This window comes from Sminthopsis crassicaudata, chromosome 3, assembly GCF_048593235.1.
Source record: "Sminthopsis crassicaudata isolate SCR6 chromosome 3, ASM4859323v1, whole genome shotgun sequence".
Taxonomy (NCBI): Eukaryota; Metazoa; Chordata; class Mammalia; order Dasyuromorphia; family Dasyuridae; genus Sminthopsis; species Sminthopsis crassicaudata.
The window spans coordinates 585,349,748-585,367,954 of record NC_133619.1 but is presented as its reverse complement, the minus strand read 5'-3'; the positions used below and the strand labels follow the sequence as shown (position 1 = coordinate 585,367,954).

Below are 18,207 nucleotides of genomic sequence, written 5' to 3'. Positions count from 1 at the left end.
GGGTGCAGTCTTAACATAGGCCACCAAGGGGCACTCCAAGCTCGGACTACCATCGGCTCGGTGATCCAGAGCCGGAATAGACTTCAGAGGCATCTGATCTGACCTCCACATTTTATGAGTGGGGAACCACAGGAGATGCCATTGCTGGCCCAAGGTCTCCCAGGTAGTTAGCGTTACAAGTCGCATTTGAAGCCAGATCGAAGTCCTCGGCTCCCAGAGCCAGTGTTTGTCAAGCTGTACCAGGTCTACTTTCATATTTTGAACATTCGAGCTGCCATGGTGGATGTCTGGGCTAGTATCAGGAAGCACTCATATCTCCCTAGTATCTGCCTGGAATCTGCTCAACTCATTATAAGTTATAAAATCTAAAGTCACAATTCTAATGTCCTTCCCAACTTTGAATGACCCCAAACTAAAATTTTATTATCATTACAGTTTAAAATGAATTTAAAGGGATCCATTACTTATTAAGCTCCTGGCCTTTCCTGGTTCTGGTAAATATTTGAAAAATCTGCACTCTTCTCCATTCCTGGTCTTCAGCCAGGGATTCCCAGAGCACCTGAGGACCCTTTTAAGGAAGTCTGGCCCTGTATTCTGTTTTCCAAGACAATAGGTAATAGATGAGTTCAAAACTAACTGAATGATCTAATCCAGAACATTATGCTAAATAGATCAAATATCCACCTAGTGGGAGGTCTCTCAGAGGTTGTCCTTATCCCTATTCTGATAAACACTTACATCAATCACTTGGATAAAGGCATGCTTAATCAAATTGGTGTATGACATAAAGCTGGAAGGGATTAGATGACAGAGTCAGGATCCTAAATGGGGAAAGGGGAGAAATAGCCTCACCAGTATTCATGCTATTCTGGTTAGCTGGGTTAGCATTTCATCAGATGATCCAAGGTCAAAGGCAGCTCAGTCTTTTTTCGTGGATGGCTGCCTGCCATCCTTCCCTCCCCCGACCTCTCTCAGCTCCCTGCTATACTTCCTCTGCCTTCTCCAGCTGAGCTCTGGCAAGTTTTACTAGTGTCTCATGTTCACATCTGGCTGTGGCCTCTGACCCCCAGATGCTTGATTCTGTGTCACAGGCAACTTCTACTCTCTATATCCCTGGTTCAAGAATATGTCACATGCTGATTTCTGTACAGTATGGCACTAAAAAGGAGTACAGATTCTTGGCTTTATCAACAAAATAATTAATGACTTCTTGTGACAGACTTGTCATGTTCACAGTTCTGGGTAATTCCTCTTCCATTTCTAGTCCCCAGCTGTCACTGTCAAGTTTAGACATTGAAGGGGCATGTAGAAAAGAAAAAAAAAAGCTTTCTGAAGCAATTGCTACATTAATATCCCCAGCATCCAACAGTTCGGTCCTGAAAATGGTAGAGGTGTAATAAATGTTTGTTGAAATTAAATCATTCAAAACTCCACTGACTATTCCAGTTCTCTACAGGTCACAAGGCCCTTTTTGGGATTCCATCCCCAATCATAGCCTTTAACCTGGACAGTAGGCAGAGAAATAGCCAAGGGCTGAAAGCAGAAACTCCAGTGCGTTCCCTAGATGGGAAAGAAAATATAAAGGAATAGAAAAAGCTATTCCTGCCAAGCCAGTCAGAGGCTGAATTTCCCTGACTTAAGATTAAGTTTCATTTCTGAAAATTCATCCGTTTCTGTGCTTGGATTTTTTTATTCTTAACTTTCTTTTCCCTTTTATAATACAGTCATAGAATCACGGACTTCTAGATTGACCAGGGAGCTTAAATGTCATCTGATCTAGTCTCCCATCCTGAACAAATTGGCATTTTACAAAAGAAATCATCCAGCCTTAGCTTAAAAAACAAAAATAAAAACAAAAACAAAAAACCCTATAATGGGCAACCATTATAACCTGAGGCAGCCAGTTTCACTTTGGAATCACTATGGGTGTTAGGAAATGTTTCCTAAAGTCAACTTACATTTGGTTTCTTTGCAATTCCATTCACTGATTCTAATTCTTTCTTCTGGAACCAAACAAAATAATTATGATTCCACTTCCATGTGACAACTCTTTAAATATCTGAAGGCAGTTTTTGAGGAACATCTGTCATTCCTTTTTTCTCAAGGTCAAACCATCTTATTTCTTTCAGTTTTTTCTCAAACTGCTGTATCTTTTAAAGGAAGAAAGGAAAAACATTTATTGAACACTTACTATGTACCAGGCACTAACCTAAACATTTTAAAACAATAACCCGGTTTGCTCCTCATAACAACCTTGGGAGGTAGATTTGAAGTCAACTAAAATGCCTGATTCACATGAACTGTCCATTAATAACTATTTTTAATTAAATTTTTAGCAGAAATTTAATTTCTCTTCTTGCCACCTTTCTCCACTTTTGAAAAAGAAAGAAAAAATAAAATCCTTGTAACAAATAAACAAAGTCAAATAAAGGCAAATTCCCACAATGAGATATTGTATATATATATGTATGTATATATTCTTACTCAGTACCCAGAATTAATCACTTCTCCATTGTCAAAAATCAGCAAGGATTTACATGATGATGATCTTCATGAGATGAAATGGGGTTGGTCGTGGCATTGATCAACGTTCTTAAATCTTTCAAGTTGTTTTTCTTTACCATGTTGTTAATATATAAATTTTCTCCTGATTTCTTCTTACTTCACTTGAGCCTTTGGTTGTGGGGAGGGCCATTTTAGAGGAAATCGTTTCTCATCATGCTCTGAGACCCTTTCTATCTCTACAGATTCTGAATCCTTTGTTCTCTCAGGTAGTTAGCTACTTACCTTACTTCAAAGCTTGAAAACCGCTACCCCTGGGCTAGGGAATCAAGAAAGCCTAACCATGATATCCTTAATTTAATTAAAATTAGGCTTTAAATGGCTTTTGCTGAATCCCTAAAGGAAAAGATAAAAAAAATAAGAAATGTGCAACCCTTAAAGTGTCTGATCATGTGGGCATGATGTGGGCATGGGGTGGGCATGGGGTGGTCCTATCCTTCCAGTCAGATGTGGTTCATATGAGCAGCTTGCCCTTCCCTTGGTAAAAGATGGAAGAAAGAGGTTTTTTTTAATTAATTAAAATTTTTGGTTACCTTTTAAGTTCCAAATTATCTCCCTCCCTCTCCATCCCCACACTAGAAAAGACCACCATTTGACAAAGTTTTGTAGCTGAAATCCTTTCTCGAGCTAAATTGCCAAACATTCAAACAACTCCAGAGAACACAATTCTAATGGGCTGGCCACATTGTTTGAATACCAAATGTACGCTTGCCAAAAAGACTATTTTAGGGAGAACTCACACAGGGGAAGTACTCACAAAGTGGTCAGAAAAAGCAATTACAAGAATACTCTCAAGGTCTCTCAAAAACTTGAGAATTGATTGTATGATCCGAGAGCAAGATTTTACATTTATCCCTATTTTGCTTTCTTTGCCACTAGAAATTTCCCTCTAGGTTGACATCTATCAATTAATAACATTACATAGTTATTATATACTAGTACATAGTGGATGTTCAGTAAATGCTTTTTTTCCCTTTAAATGATAGAGGAGTTTGAGGAAAAAACTGAAAGAAATAAGGTGGTTTAAGCAGTGGGAGACACTGGCACACAACTACCTAGTATGGCATGCCCTCATCAGAAAAAGGTGCTGTGCTCTATGAGCAAAACAGAATTGAATTAGCCCAAAAGAAATGTGAGATAGGCAAAGTTAGAGTGCATCCCAAATGTTCATAGGGATTATTTGTGTCTAAGATGTGGCAGAGTATTCCAAGCATGTTTAGTCTGATCAGACACAGTTGGACATACAATTCTAAGATAATGATGATATTTTGGTCCAGAACAAAGAACAACCAACCATAAATATATACATATATATGTTCTTGTTTTTCTGAGTTCTTTCTCTGCAAGTTGATAGTATCTTCCTTCAAAGGTACTTTATAGTTAGGATAATATGGTTGTTCACAATTATTCTTCAAACAATATTCAAACGGCATTCTCTTGATTCTGCCCTTGCTTATGCAATCTTGTCATATTTTATAGCATAGTAGTATTCCATCACAATCATATACCACAACTTGTTTAGCCAGTCCCAATTGATGGACATTTCCTCAATTTCCAGCTCTTTAGCACTACAAAGATAACTTTTATAAATATTTTTAAAGTTCTTTTTCCCTGATTATCTTGGGAAACAGACATAATAGTGGTATTTCTGGATTACGGGTATACACAATTTTATAAGTCTGGGCGTAATTCCAGATTGTTCTTTAAAACGGTTGGACCAGTTCACACTTCTGCCAACAATGGGTTAATGTCCCAATTTTTTCACATCTCTTCCAACATTTGTCATCTTCCCTTTCTATCATTTTAGCCCATCTGACAGATGTGATATGATATCTCAAAGTTGTTTTAGGGGAAGGATATTTTTAGGGGTTACAGATTAAATGAAGGACGTGTTCCCATGTTTATCATGGCTATAGGTGTCCTGACTCCCTTTATGGATTGTGGTGGTTGGGGATGGGAACAGAAGGAGACAGGACAACAGAAAACCTTCAAGAAAAGTCGCATTTTGTCCCCACAGGTGACCGCTACAGATGCAGACAGCGGCCCATTTGGCCTCCTTTCCTACTCATTAGGAGCTGGACTTAGCTCCATAGGCCCACCCCCATTCCAAATCGACCCTCATACTGGAGAGGTGTGCACATCCCGAAGTCTCGACCGTGATCAAGGACCGCCCAGCTTCGACTTCACTGTCACTGCTGTAGACGGGGTAAGGAGGAGACTCAGGGAGGAGCATTTCTCCTGATGGGGAGAACAAGCCTCTTAGGGTATCTTCAGCTCAGCTTCTCACACCCAATCTCCAATTCCTTTCAGGGTGGCCTGAAGTCACTTGTGTATGTAAAAGTATTTGTGTCAGATGAAAATGACAACCGGCCTGAGTTCTACCCAAGGATATATGCAGCCAGTGTGAGCACCCAGAGCCCACCAGGCACAGCTATACTGAGGGTCAGTGCACATGACCCTGACCAGGGTCCTCATGGCACCCTCACCTACCGCATCCTAGCTGGGAATAGCCCCCCACTCTTTTCCTTGGACAAGGATTCAGGTGAGAAGCCAGAACACCCCAACCCCCTTACCTCCCCAGGCCTTGAGACTGCTCCTGACATGATCATTCCATCCTGTTACTGGAATTTCTCCATCCCACTCCCAGGGCATTCTCCTAGCTCCCCCAGTACATGTCTCAGGCACCCCATTCCCAGTTTTTTTTTTTCCCATCCTCCTCATGGACATCAGCCTGTCTTCCTACTAATCCTGTATCTTACGCTCTCTTTATTCTTTATTCCACAATTCTGTCCTGTTCCCCATGTCCTCTGCATTACACTTTCTGCTTTGGGTCTTAGTTTCCAATCCCTGTCCTCTTTCCTATGTCTTCTGTAACATGACTCATGATCTTTGTCCTGTGTCTTTGGATCCTGGGCTCTGGAACCTGCATTTTGCATCCTACGCTCTCCATTCCCTGTTGTTCTCCTTCTCTATTTCCAGGGCTGGTGTCTGTGGCCTGGCCCCTGACGGGACGAGCTGACACTGTGCAGCAACTGGAGATTGGAGTCCAGGATGCTGGTGGCCTTCGAGCTGAGCCCAATGCCCAGGTCAACATCAGCATTATCTCTGGGCCTCTTGTGCCTCCAGTCTTTGAACAAGCACAATACGTCTTCTCCGTGCTTGAGGATGTGCCTCCAGGAACCACTGTGGGCACCATAAGGGCACACCACCCTCCAGGTAAAACATACTCCTCCCAAGGCTACACACTTATACACTTACACACACACACACTTATACACTTACACACACACACACACACACACACACACACACACACACACATGTATTTGCTATTTCCCCATCACTTGGTAACATATTTACCTACAGACACACACACTCACTTATCTTGTATGAGTCAAATCAAGAAGCATTTATAAAGTTAGATATAATAGTAGCTAACATTTGTATAAGACTTTAAGATTTGCAAAGCATTTAACTGATATTATGTTGTAATCCACAAAACAACCCTAGGAGATAGATGTTATTGTTATCCATAGTTTACAGCTGAAAAAATGGAGGCAAGAAGAATTTGAGTGAGTTATCCAGGATCACAAAGCTTTTAGGTATCTGAGACTGGATTTGAACTCAGGTCTTTCTGACACCAAATTCAGCACTCTGTGCACTTAGCTGGCCTCTAACCCTCTGTATGCCAGTTAAATCTCCAGCACTGGAGATTTAAAGGCAAAGATAAGAGTGTGCCATCAAGAGCCCACATTCTATAAAGGGAAACAATACATAAATAGAAAATAAATACAAAGTTGGGGAGAACAATTAAACTGGGGAGAATCAGAAGGTGCTTCCTAAAGAAGGTAGTATTTAAGCTGGCTTCTAAGGGGAGATAAGGATTTTAGAGGAAGTACAAGTGAGAAAAGGTAGATTCCTGGAATGGGAGACGGACAACCTGGGCAAAAATGTGAAGGTGAGAGAAGGAAAAAATAAGGCAAGCTGCTGGGAGAGAGGATAAAGTAATAATGTGTGATAAGCCTGGAAAGGAATATTGGAACTAGATTGTGAAGGGCTTTTAATGACCAATTGAAGGGTTTGTATTTTATCCTAGAAGCAATAAGAGGCCACTAGAGTTTTCTCTTGAGTACAGATATGACATGGTTAGACCTGTGCTTTAGAAATATCAATCTGGCATCTGAGTTTGGAGATGGGGGTTGGGGAAAGGAGAAACGAGAGAGACCAAATAGGAAGCTCTTGGAATGGTCCAAGTGAGAAGTGATAAAGCCATAATGTGTGAGTGTAGAAAAAGTGATGGATTTGGAATCTGGATTTGGAATGAACCAGAGTTAGCATGGACACGATGGATATAGATAGTAAGGAATAGACAAACTCATGGTCTTAGTGCCCCACACTTACCCATTCACATTTACACATGCTTTTGCTTGTTCCCAACCCTCCACCTCTCCAGATTCCACACACAGCCATTATGTCTCACATTTACAACACTGAAGTTCTTCGCTATCAGACACACTAACCCAGCAGTCACTTACTCAGTTAAGCCACAATGTCCCTTAGGACAGAACCATTCCGTGGTGAATAAGCCAGGTTGGAATGACCCTCCCAGACACAGCTCTGGCCACATTCCTTGTTGTGTCTCTCCCATCAGCTTAGCAATGGTGGTGTCCTTATACTTTCTCGCTCCCTTTGGCAGGCCGCCCAGGCTCGGTGGCCCTCACACTCTCTGGGGGAGACCCGCAGGGCCTCTTCTCATTGGATGGGGCGTCAGGATTGCTGCGGACACGGCGTCTGCTGGACAGGGAGCGCCTGGGGCCAGTGCTAGAGCTGGAGGTGCGTGCAGGCACAGGGTCTCCCCCAGCCTTTGCCCTGGCTCGGGTTCGTGTGTTGCTGGAAGACGTGAATGACAATGCACCTGCCTTCCCTTCACCCACGGACACTGTGTGGCTGCCCCAGGATGCTGGTCCGGGTACCCCTGTGTATACGCTGCGGGCAACTGATCCCGACTCTGGTAGCAATGGCCATGTCACCTTCACACTGGTGGCTGGGGGGAAAGGAGCCTTCGCCGTGGATCCTGCCACGGGCCACGTGCAGCTGGTCAGGCCCCTGGGTGGGCTGGCCCAAGAGTTGGAGCTAGAAGCACATGATGGTGGCTCTCCCCCCCTGACCAGCCGCTTCCTGCTTCGAGTAGCTGTGCAAGAGGCAGGGTCCAGGGCCGGTGGGACTGACACTGGGGTTGGAGGTGGGATCCCTAAGTTTGACCACCCTACTTATAATGTGGAGTTGTCTGAAAGTACAGCCCCAGGCACAAAGTTCCTGCAGGTACGAGCACAGGGCCCTAAGGGAGGGCCCCCTGTATCTTACCACCTACAGTCAGATGGGGTGGGTACAACCTTTGGTGTGGACTCACGTAGTGGATGGCTGTGGGTGCGGACAGCACTGGACCGTGAGGCATGGGAAGTATACACATTGCCAGTCCTGGCTGTGGCTGGGGATGGTCAGGGCAGCCTGACAGGCACAGCCACTGTGAGAGTGAGCATCCAAGACCGGAACGACCATGGGCCCCGTCTCACTGAGGAGCCCACCTTCCTGGCTGTGGCTGAGAACCAGCCACCGGGAACCACTGCAGGCCGCATTACAGCAACTGATAGAGACTCGGGTCCCAATGGACACCTCACTTACCACCTACTGCAGCCTCCAGATGAGAGTGGGGCCTTCCATATCAATCCGCAGACAGGTAAGATTCCTAAGATCTCTGATCCAATCATCAGCTCTACCATTCCACGAGTAACTGCAGATCAATGAGAATCCCTGATTGATCCGTCAGGCTCCAGAAGCCTCTCACCCCAATTCTGACCCTTCCACACACACCCCAAAGACCAGTGAAACTCTCTGGATTTCTTGTCTGACTCCAGGTTGACTTCCTGGTCAAATCATTACACATCCACAGAGAACCCAGAGGGATTCCCACCCCCATCCTCCCACTTCCTTCACAGGGATTCTAACCCTAACCCCAGGTCTGATTGTAGAAGCATTGGCTCGGAATTCAAAGGGACCAAAAAGGCCATCTAATTCTGGAGGTCTTTAAGTGAAAACTGAATAACCAATGCTTAAAAATGTTGGAAAAGATATTTCTTTTCAGGTATTCATTGGACTAAATCCCAGCTTCCTAAACTGTGGCTCATGACTCCATTTGGGATCTGGTAACTGAATGTGGGGATCACAAATTTATGATTTGTTATCAGTAAATATTTGATTTGTATACTTATTTTAATATACCTATATTTCTGGAGGCCCATGAAAATTCTCAGGTAAAAAGAGGTCATGACTGGACAAAGTTTAAGGATCCCAGGCTTAAATGACCTGGGAAGTTTCTTTCTACTATAATATTTTTATGATTCTGTAAATTCACTAACCCCCTAGGAATCTCCACTTTTGGAAGGCCTTAATGATTAAAAAGCTTTCCTTTGTTGAGATGAACCTGCTTCTCTTCAATTTATCCACTTCCTCTCTTCCCACCATTATTCCTGGTTCAGCCTTTAGGAACTCCATTAATTTCCCCTTTCATATGAGTACAATTTCAGTATTTTAATTGAAAAGCTTTAGTGTTCCTTTCCCAAGTCTTTTTTTCCTCCAGAGTAAACATCCAGTTCTTTGACAGATTCTTGTATATTTTGATATCTATTCTTCTCATGATTCTGGTTGCCCTCCTTTGGAGACCTTCCCCAGCTTCGTGTCTTTCCTAAAATGCGTAGAGTGACAAAGGTGATGGAGTAGATAGAGCACTGGCCCTGAAGTCAGGAGGACCTGAGTTCAAACACTTCTCAGACACCTCACACTTCTTAGCTGAGTGACTCCAAATGCTTCATCAAAAACAAATAAAATATATAGAGCTGAGAACAGTGCTGTAGTTGTGGTTTGATAGGACACAATACTTTCCTAACCCTTGCCACCAAGTCTCTTCATATAACCTAGAATCATGTTTAATTTTTATTTAATTTGAGCTTTTATTCAACTAAGATATGCATATTTTTTTCACATTATCAGTTTTGTTAACTATTTTCTCAGATCCTATACTAATACAATTGATTTTTTTTAAACCTGAGGTTAGAACCTTACATGTTTATCCTTACTAAATTTAACCTTATTAGATTCAGCCTAATATTCTAGCATATTGTAATCTGATTGGATTTTCATCCTATCACCTAATATATTAGCTGTCTCTTCTAATTTTGTGCCATCTACAAATCTGTCTGTGTGCCATTTCCGTCTTCTTTTAAGTCATTGCTAAAAAGGAAAGGGCAAAAGACTGATCCCTATTGCAATAAAGACTTTGCTCTTGTTTTCATTTGAGAAGAGAGCATATCTTTTTTTAAAAAAAATCTTAAATTATGCAATGAGTTTTCTATTTTCCATTTTTTTCCTTTGATAGCTTAGTTGGTACCCTGAACACTGGTACTACTCTCCCACCATTCTGAGCTTAGCCCCCTAGTTTTTAAAATCAAATTCTAAGAGTTCTGAGGCCTAAACCTCCAGTTCTCTGACTTTCTGGATCCCCTGACTCTCAAAATCTAGTACCCAACTTCCTAATTCCTTATCCTTCTCCTTTTTCAAGAGTCTTGGTCCTTCCGCACTGAGTTCTGCCCTTGCAAAGTACATTGGGCCCCAGCTCCCCTATTTTGTGAACTCTGCCTCCCTTAAATCCCTGATGTGAATAGCTCTCCAGGTCCATCATTTCTTCTCCCTTGCTTTTCCCCTTTTCCCTCACTTCCAGGGGAAGTGACCACAAGACGCAGTCTAGACCGTGAGCAGCAGAGCAGCTACCAGCTCCTGGTACAAGTGCAAGATGGAGGTGCTCCTCCCCGAAGCACCACTGGCACAGTGCATGTCATGGTGCTAGACCTCAATGATAACAGCCCCACCTTCCTACATACCCTGGGGGCAGCTGGTGGCGGGTTTCCAGTGCAGGTGAGACAGGATGAGATGTTCCTATAAAAGAGGGATGGGAGCGCCTCATTCAAGGGATAAAGGGGGGATTCCCCATAAAGCTAAGGAGGATCCTTATGATGGATCAGGGAAAGAGGGGAAGGGACCAATGGGCGAAGGATAGAGAGGATAGACATTGGGTGCTCAATGTCAGAAGGTGAGGGGTTCCCATGTGGTTACTGTTTGGATCTCATGGTCAGTGTCATGGCCAGGATTGACCTTGTATCCATATCTCATCAGGTATTGGAAGGCATTCCTCCTGGAACCCTTGTCACACGCCTACAGGCAAAGGACCCAGATGAAGGAGAAAATGGAACAATCCTGTACAGCATGACAGGTATGAGGGTAGAGCTTGTGGGACTGATCTGACTGAAGACTGAATGATGTGAGGACTGAGGCCGTGTAGGGATTGAGCCAGGGGACTGGGTGGGAAAACGAATCCTTACTGCTGCCTGAGCTGTGGATATTGCTCTGTGTGACCAGAATCATGTGAGTGCTGTGTGGTTACTGAAGCCATGTGAGGCTGGACCACATGAGGTTTGGGCAGTGTAGAGACTGAGCCACACATGACTTAAGCACATGGGTGTCAGGACCTAGCTAAAAGCAAACAAGAGGTCAATCAGTAATCAGCCAGTAAGCATTTATTAATTGCCTAGCATGAGCTGGTGGTATTTATTTATTTATTTATTTACTTATTTGTTTGTTTTAGTTTTCAACATTCATTTCTATAAGATTTTGAATTTCAAATTTTTTCTTCCTTCTCCTTCCCCTCGTTCATCCCCCAAATAGCAAACAATCTCATATAGGTTACATGTGTATAATGATTTTAAGTATTTCCACATTAATCATGTTGTGAAAGAAGAATAAGAACAAAAGAAAAAACTATGAAATTAAGAAAAAAAACAAAAAGTAAATATAGTAAGTTTTTATCTGCATTCAGACTCCATGGTTCTTTTTTCTTTTTTTATTAAAGCTTTTTATTTACAAAGCATATGCATGGGTAATTTTTCCAACATTGATTCTTGCATAACCTTTTGTTGCAAAATTTCTCCTCCTTCTCCCCATCCCCACCCCAGCTGGCAGGTAGTCTAATACATGTTAAATATGTGGAAATACATGTTAGATCCAATATATATATATATATATACATATATACACATATATATGTGTATGTGTGTGTTTATATTTATAATTATCTTGTTGCACAAGAAAAATCAGATTAAGAAGGAAGAAAAAGAAAAACTGAGAAAGAAAACATAATGCAAGCAAATAACAACAAAGAGAGTGAGAATTTATGTTGTATTCCATACTCTGTTCCCATGGTTCTCTCTCTGGGTATAGATGGCTCTCTTCATCACTGAACAAGGGGAACTGGTTTGAATCCTCTCATTGTTGAAGAGAGCCGCTTCCACCAGAATTTATCATTGTATAGTCATCTTGTTACCGTGTATAATGATCTGGTTCTGCTCATTTCACTTAGCATCAGTTCGTAAGCTTCTCCAAGCCTCTCTTAAAATCAATCTGCTGATCATTTCTTACAGAACAATAATATTCATGGTTCTTTTATCAATTTCAGTAATATTTTATTTTTTCAATTACATGTAAAGATAGTTTTCAATATTCATTTTTGTAAAATTTTGAATTCCAATTTTTTCTCCCTTCCTCCCTTATCTCCTCCTTTCCTAAGGCAGCAATCTGATATAAATTATACACATATAATAATTTTAATAATATTTCTATGTTAGATTTCATAGTGCTTTCTCTGGGTGTGAATAGCATTTTCCATCATGAGTTTTTTTTGAATTATCTTGAATCATTGCATTGCTGAGAAGAGCTAAGTCTGTCGTAGTTGTTCACTGTTACAATATTGCTGTTACTGTGTATAATGTTCTCCTGGTTCTGCTCACTTCACTCGGCATCAGTTCATTTATGTCAGAAATGAAGGATTCTTGAGGACTAAGCAGAAGGAAGGGAATTGCAGCCTTTCCAAATGCTTGGAATCAAATCAAGCTAATTAAACACTTATTGTGTACCAAGCACAAAAAGTCCTAACTGTGGAGATAGGAATGGTAGAGATGATGATTTTTCTCTTGCTCAAGAGCTCCCCAGAGAGCAACATGGGCTGGCATTTGAGCCCTAACAGAGCAGAAACTGACAACAGGAGATGTCACTTTTTGTTTTGTGTGCTGACCATCAGATTAGGGGTGATAGTCCTTAAAAAGGGGGTGCTGTGCCTGGAGGACTGTGATTCTGGTATCCTAAAAAATAAAAGAATAGGCTGAGGGGTACCTATTTGGAGATGATGTGAGAAGGGAGAGTGTGGAGTACCATTTAGCCACAAGAAGTAATCTATCAGGAGTACCATTTAGCCACAAGAAGTAATCTATCAGGATAGCCTAACATCTGGATATAATGGCAAATCTTACCTATCAGAAGATCTGGAGCTGTCAGTATATGTGTATCATTGATGGCAATTTAAGTCCTCCAGTGACATTACGTAAGGCTTTAAATGGGCTCTCATGCCTTCTGTAGCATTCATTTATCCATCAGGCATCTCTGGACTAGACGTACAAATGTGGATACAGGTATAAGTGTCAGTTGAGACAGACTTTCCTTCAGATGCAGAGGTCCTAACTATGTGAGCATAGATAGCTGGGTCTAGATATCAATGCTTGCTGCTGGTAAAAAAGCAGATCCAGGAACTCCAGCCTCACCTGAGCAGCTACTGTAGCCTTTGTGGACTGTGTGACTACTTGCTGGTGACAGGGCTGATCAATTGAATGTTTAGCTTCTAATTTTTGTGACAGAATATCTGCTCATCAATTATAGAGGACCTGGATAAAGTAGTCAACAAAGTTAATTCTGCTTAAAAATAATCAGATATTGACAAAGCTAATGAGAAGTACAGCCTGGAGATGCTCAAGACTCTTAAACCAACATGAGTTCTTGGATTTAGGACTAGAAGAAATCTTAGAGTCCATCTAATTTTACCTTCTCATTTTATAAATAAGAATATTAAGACCCAGAGAGGGACTTGCCTAAGGTCACTCAAGGAGCATCAGTGTGATGGATTAGAATCCAGAGCCAATATGCTTTCCATTGTGACCTGCTGCTTCTCAGAGGTCTGGATGGACTGTAATGAAATGTTGGTCTCTCTCAAAGTAAGGTCTCCCATGCCTCAAATGCAGCCTCAACTACAAGAAGATTTCTAGCATTTAGTGGAGCTCTTCTCTGTCAAGGTTAACTTGTGGAAGAAGTATAATAGGGCTGGAAGGCAATGCAGCCTCTGAGAGCATGTTTGTCTGCCCACCCTCAGTCCCTCCCATTGTGACTTTGACTTTGTTAGTCTTCGCAATTATCTTTTTATAAAGATCTAGGTAGACCAAGATGGCAACCAAGTGAAGATATTTCTTACATTTACCCTTGAAATTTCATCTTCCTCTTTTCAAACTGGTACTTATTGAGGCTGGCAGACATCTATATCTGCTAGGCTTGGTTCCAACCAGAGGAAAGCCCAGACCAATTTTATCAAATATATGCAGGATCCAAAAGTAAATGAAAATGGTTGTAATATAAGCCACCAGCTATCCCCTCCCAAAACCATTTGGTCTTAGATATGGAAGGGATGTAGAACCCTGAAAGGCCTAGTCTGGCATTTACCCAGACCCTATTGGACTCAAGAGGCTGTTTTTGGATTGCTCCTCTTCAATAGGTCCGGTTTGCTCAATATCACCAGCTGGCATAGTGAGTTAAATATCAGGAGCAACAAGTATTAATTCTGAAGTTGAAAGCATTTAGGGCTTCATAATAATCCACAACTCTTTATTCTTTCTTGATGAGATCTGAAAGAGAGTCAGAGACAGTCAGAGAAGGAGAGACAGAGAGAGATACACACAGAGAGACAAGAAAGATAGAGACAGAGAGAGGACAGAGACAGAGGAGAGAGAGACATCCACACACACACATAAAGAGACAGAGAGAGAAAGAGAGAGAGAGAGAGAGAGAGAGAGAGAGAGAGAGAGAGAGAGAGAGAGAGAGAGAGAGAGAGAGAGAGAGAGAGAGAGAGAGATGCACACAGAGAGGCAAAGAAACACAGAGAGAAAGATACACAGAGGAGACAGAGAGGAGACAGAAAGAGAGAGACACAGAGACAAACAGACAGAGACAGACAGCAAGAGTGAGAGGAGAGAAAAAAGAGGAGAGAAGAGACGAAGTAGCAGCTGGACAGCATAATGGATGATTAGTTAGATCTGGCCTCAGACCCTTAAAAAGTATGTGACCTGGACCAACTCACGTAACTTCCATTGCCTCAGTTTCCTCGACTGTCAAATGGGGGAAATAATAGCACTTACTTCCCAGGGTTGTTGTGAGAATCAAATGAGATAATCTATGCAAAGCATCTTGCCAGTTGTAAAGGATTATTTAAATGCTAGTTAGCTCACTGGAGGGAAGAAGACCAAAAGAACAACTGCTGGCTGTTCTTTTCTAGGAATTACTGCAGTCATAGTTTCAGGTTTGGTCAATGAATAGCCTTGGAATTCCCAGAAATAATTTGGTAGAGCAGCAGAATGGTGTTAAAAAACATCTCTGATATCTCTGACCCAAAAAGGAGTTAAACTTGGGGTCTCGTGGCATAGGGTTATTCAGGAAGCACAGGGAGAAAATGATGGCCTACCCTGAGTCCTATTCAGTGTCTATATAAGACCAATAGACTGAAAACCACTAGAAAGTGAGCACAGTGGATAATGATCTAGTCAAATAGTCTCACTTATCATCAGTGATTTGTGGCATTTCAAGGGCACTTAGTTTTGCTATATGAACTGAATCCATAAAATACTAAAAGGCCCTACAGTTCACCAACAGGAAGATTCACAAAACCTAGTGATCAAATGAGATCCACCTGTTCATCAAGCACTTTGTAAACCTTAAAGTGTCAGATATTACTATTGGGTACTTCAGTCTTCAGGGTCTGGAGCAAAGTCAAGAAGAGATTTCTGCAAGAGCTTCAGGGCATCCAGCAGTCAGAGAGAAGGGAGACCTCTTCTCAAATTAATGAATGCAAAAAAAAATCTATCATGAACTAATATTCCCAGCCAGGAAGAGGTCTGCATGGAATAGAGTCAGCAAAATCCTTTGGAGGGGGAAGAACAAAGCATTGAAAACTCAAAGAATTTATATAAAGAATAAGGCTAAAATAAACTCATCGTATGGTAACATCAAGCTAGCCATATTCACTCCTCCTCACGGCATTGTAGCCATACATATGGACCCATGGAGTCACTGAAAATCACAGTTCTTAGTCGATCTAGAAACATTAACTTCACCCATTACAACATTAACAACATTAACAACAACCATTGTTGTTCTCTGTGGATCATTGTTTACCTAAGGACAGGGACATCATTTCATGAAACTACATGATCTTTCTATATTTAGTTTGAACATTTTTGAGCTAACCATCAAGAAAGCTGCAACTTATTTTACCACACTGATTATAGATGTGACAGTTTGAACCCTCTAAAGGTTCATACTCCGAGGCCAAAAAGTATTCTCAAATTGCCCAGGCATTCACACCCAAATGACATGCCCACTCACAACATCACCCACACCTAGTAACAACACAGATTCACAGCTTCACTATTTGCAAACATTGATTAACTAGGTAATTGGCCTCTCTGCCTACACACAATCTCCTTCCTCAGTGCTGAGTATTCAAATTCTGCTCAGAATACCTTTGCCAAAAAAAACCTCCAGGTATTTGGCTTTTATAATCCATTCCACTAGTTACCATTGTCAAGAGACTATCCTGATATTTTTTTTTATTGTTCAGAGCTTCAAACAATCATGTTTAAAGGGAGCTTTAGAGAGACCGCTAGCTGATTTTTTTGTTTGACACCTCTAGACATTAATAGTGCTAAACAGAAGACAAAACTACTTTCTTCCTATTTTCTCTACCATTGAAAATGATCTCTACTTTAGTAATGATCTACTAAAGGACAGAAAACAAGGTAGTTCTGAGAAGTGAAACCCAAGATAAATGAGAACAGAGGAAGAAGGAACCTAAGTGTCTTCAATAAATTTTCATCTCCTGAACCAAATGAAATACATTCTAGGATACTGAAAGAATACTGAAAGAATATGTGGTTGCTGAACTGTTGTTTAAGTGATTTCTGAAAAATCATTCAGAAGAGGAAAAATATGTCAGGACTGGACAGGGGAGGTATATATTGATCTGAATTTCAAAAAGAGGAATAAAGTGAAGTCAGTTTGATTTCAATTTTTTGCATCTTTTCTGAGGGTGTTATTTAAAGTTTGTTTTGTGAGTATTTAGAAAGTGACTAGGAATTCAGCAATCACCATCATGACATAATTAAGATCAGGTTCTGTCAGGCTAACCTCATTTACTTGTTTGACAGGCTTATTACAATGGAAGATAAGGGAAATGCTATGAACACAGTGTATTTGGCTTTCAACAAGGCATTTGGAAAATCATCTCATGATATCTTTGTAGACAAAATGGAGAAATGTGTGCCAGATGATATCTCTGTTAAGAAGACAAGGAATTGGTTGTAATGGAGAAATGTTAACTCAGGAGAGAGGTCTCTCGTAGAATGCCCTGGGAATCTATGCTATTTAATCTTTTATCATTGATCTATATGAAGATATCAATGACATGCTTATCAAATCTGTAGATGACACCAAAAACGAGGAAAGAGTGTTAATATGTGGATGACAGTAAAGATCCAAAAAGATCTTCAGAGGTACAGCCAAGTACTTAATTGATCTACACTTCAACTACAGACGTAAGGACTTCCCCAATTGGGGAAAACAGAAATTCAGTGTAGTAGGAAGTAGGAATAAACTATCATCTTGTTGAGGAGTAAACTGAGGTCTAAACCTAGATGGGTCAGTTCCTTTTCTCTCTCTCCTTCCTTCCCCAAAGTAACCAAGGGCTGGTTCGGCAGCAAAGGAATTTGCTACTTAATTCTGTATGGAAACATAGTCTTTATTGATTAGAATGGAAACACCGGAGAGCTGGTGGGCAAAATGGCTGCATGGTACAAGGCCAATTTTGCAAAGAATAGATTTTTGAGGACTCATTTTATACAAGAACACAATCATTCAGATGCAGTGATGTAAGGAGGTTCCAGAGAGTGATGTAAATAAGATAAGGATTCTCTTGTTATCTTTTGGGGACAGAAGAAGTCTCTTCCCGAAAAGGAATTAATTTCCTGCTGGCCTTTGGTCTATCTGAGCAGATTAGAATGGGGGCTGTAAAACCCCAGCCAGCTCAGATAGCCCAAACTAGTTTGACCAGATCTTGTATCAAAGGTCCAAGTCCCAAAAGAAGTTGGAGATCAAACAAGGAATATCAAGGGGCTACCGACCCCAACAATCTCACACCACATACCAAGATAAACTCCAAAGAGATACATGACTTCATCAAAAAGGGTGATACCACAAGTGATTAGAGGAGCAAAGAAATATAAATGTCAGATATATGGATGGGAGAAGAATTCATGACCAAAAAGAAATAGAGAAAACAAAGAAGATAAAATGGACAATTTTAAATACATAAAAATTTAAAAGTTTTGCATAAACAAGAGCAACACAATTATTAAAAAGGGAAACAGAATAGCTGTGCTGGAGATTTGCCTT

The 18,207-nt window shown here is 41.2% G+C and overlaps 1 protein-coding gene across 2 annotated transcripts in view; it reads left to right on the top strand.

Annotated features, from left to right (window-relative positions):
- The window catches only part of DCHS1 (dachsous cadherin-related 1), a 67,714-nt gene that overhangs the window by 26,442 nt on the left and 23,065 nt on the right, over positions 1 to 18,207 (top strand). For both annotated transcript variants that reach the window (XM_074305046.1, XM_074305045.1), the window contains exons 3-8: positions 4,580 to 4,768; positions 4,873 to 5,104; positions 5,542 to 5,778; positions 7,259 to 8,299; positions 10,337 to 10,530; positions 10,789 to 10,885. In XM_074305046.1, coding sequence (XP_074161147.1) covers positions 4,580 to 4,768; positions 4,873 to 5,104; positions 5,542 to 5,778; positions 7,259 to 8,299; positions 10,337 to 10,530; positions 10,789 to 10,885 — 1,990 coding nt within the window. The remainder of the gene's footprint in view (positions 1 to 4,579; positions 4,769 to 4,872; positions 5,105 to 5,541; positions 5,779 to 7,258; positions 8,300 to 10,336; positions 10,531 to 10,788; positions 10,886 to 18,207) is intronic.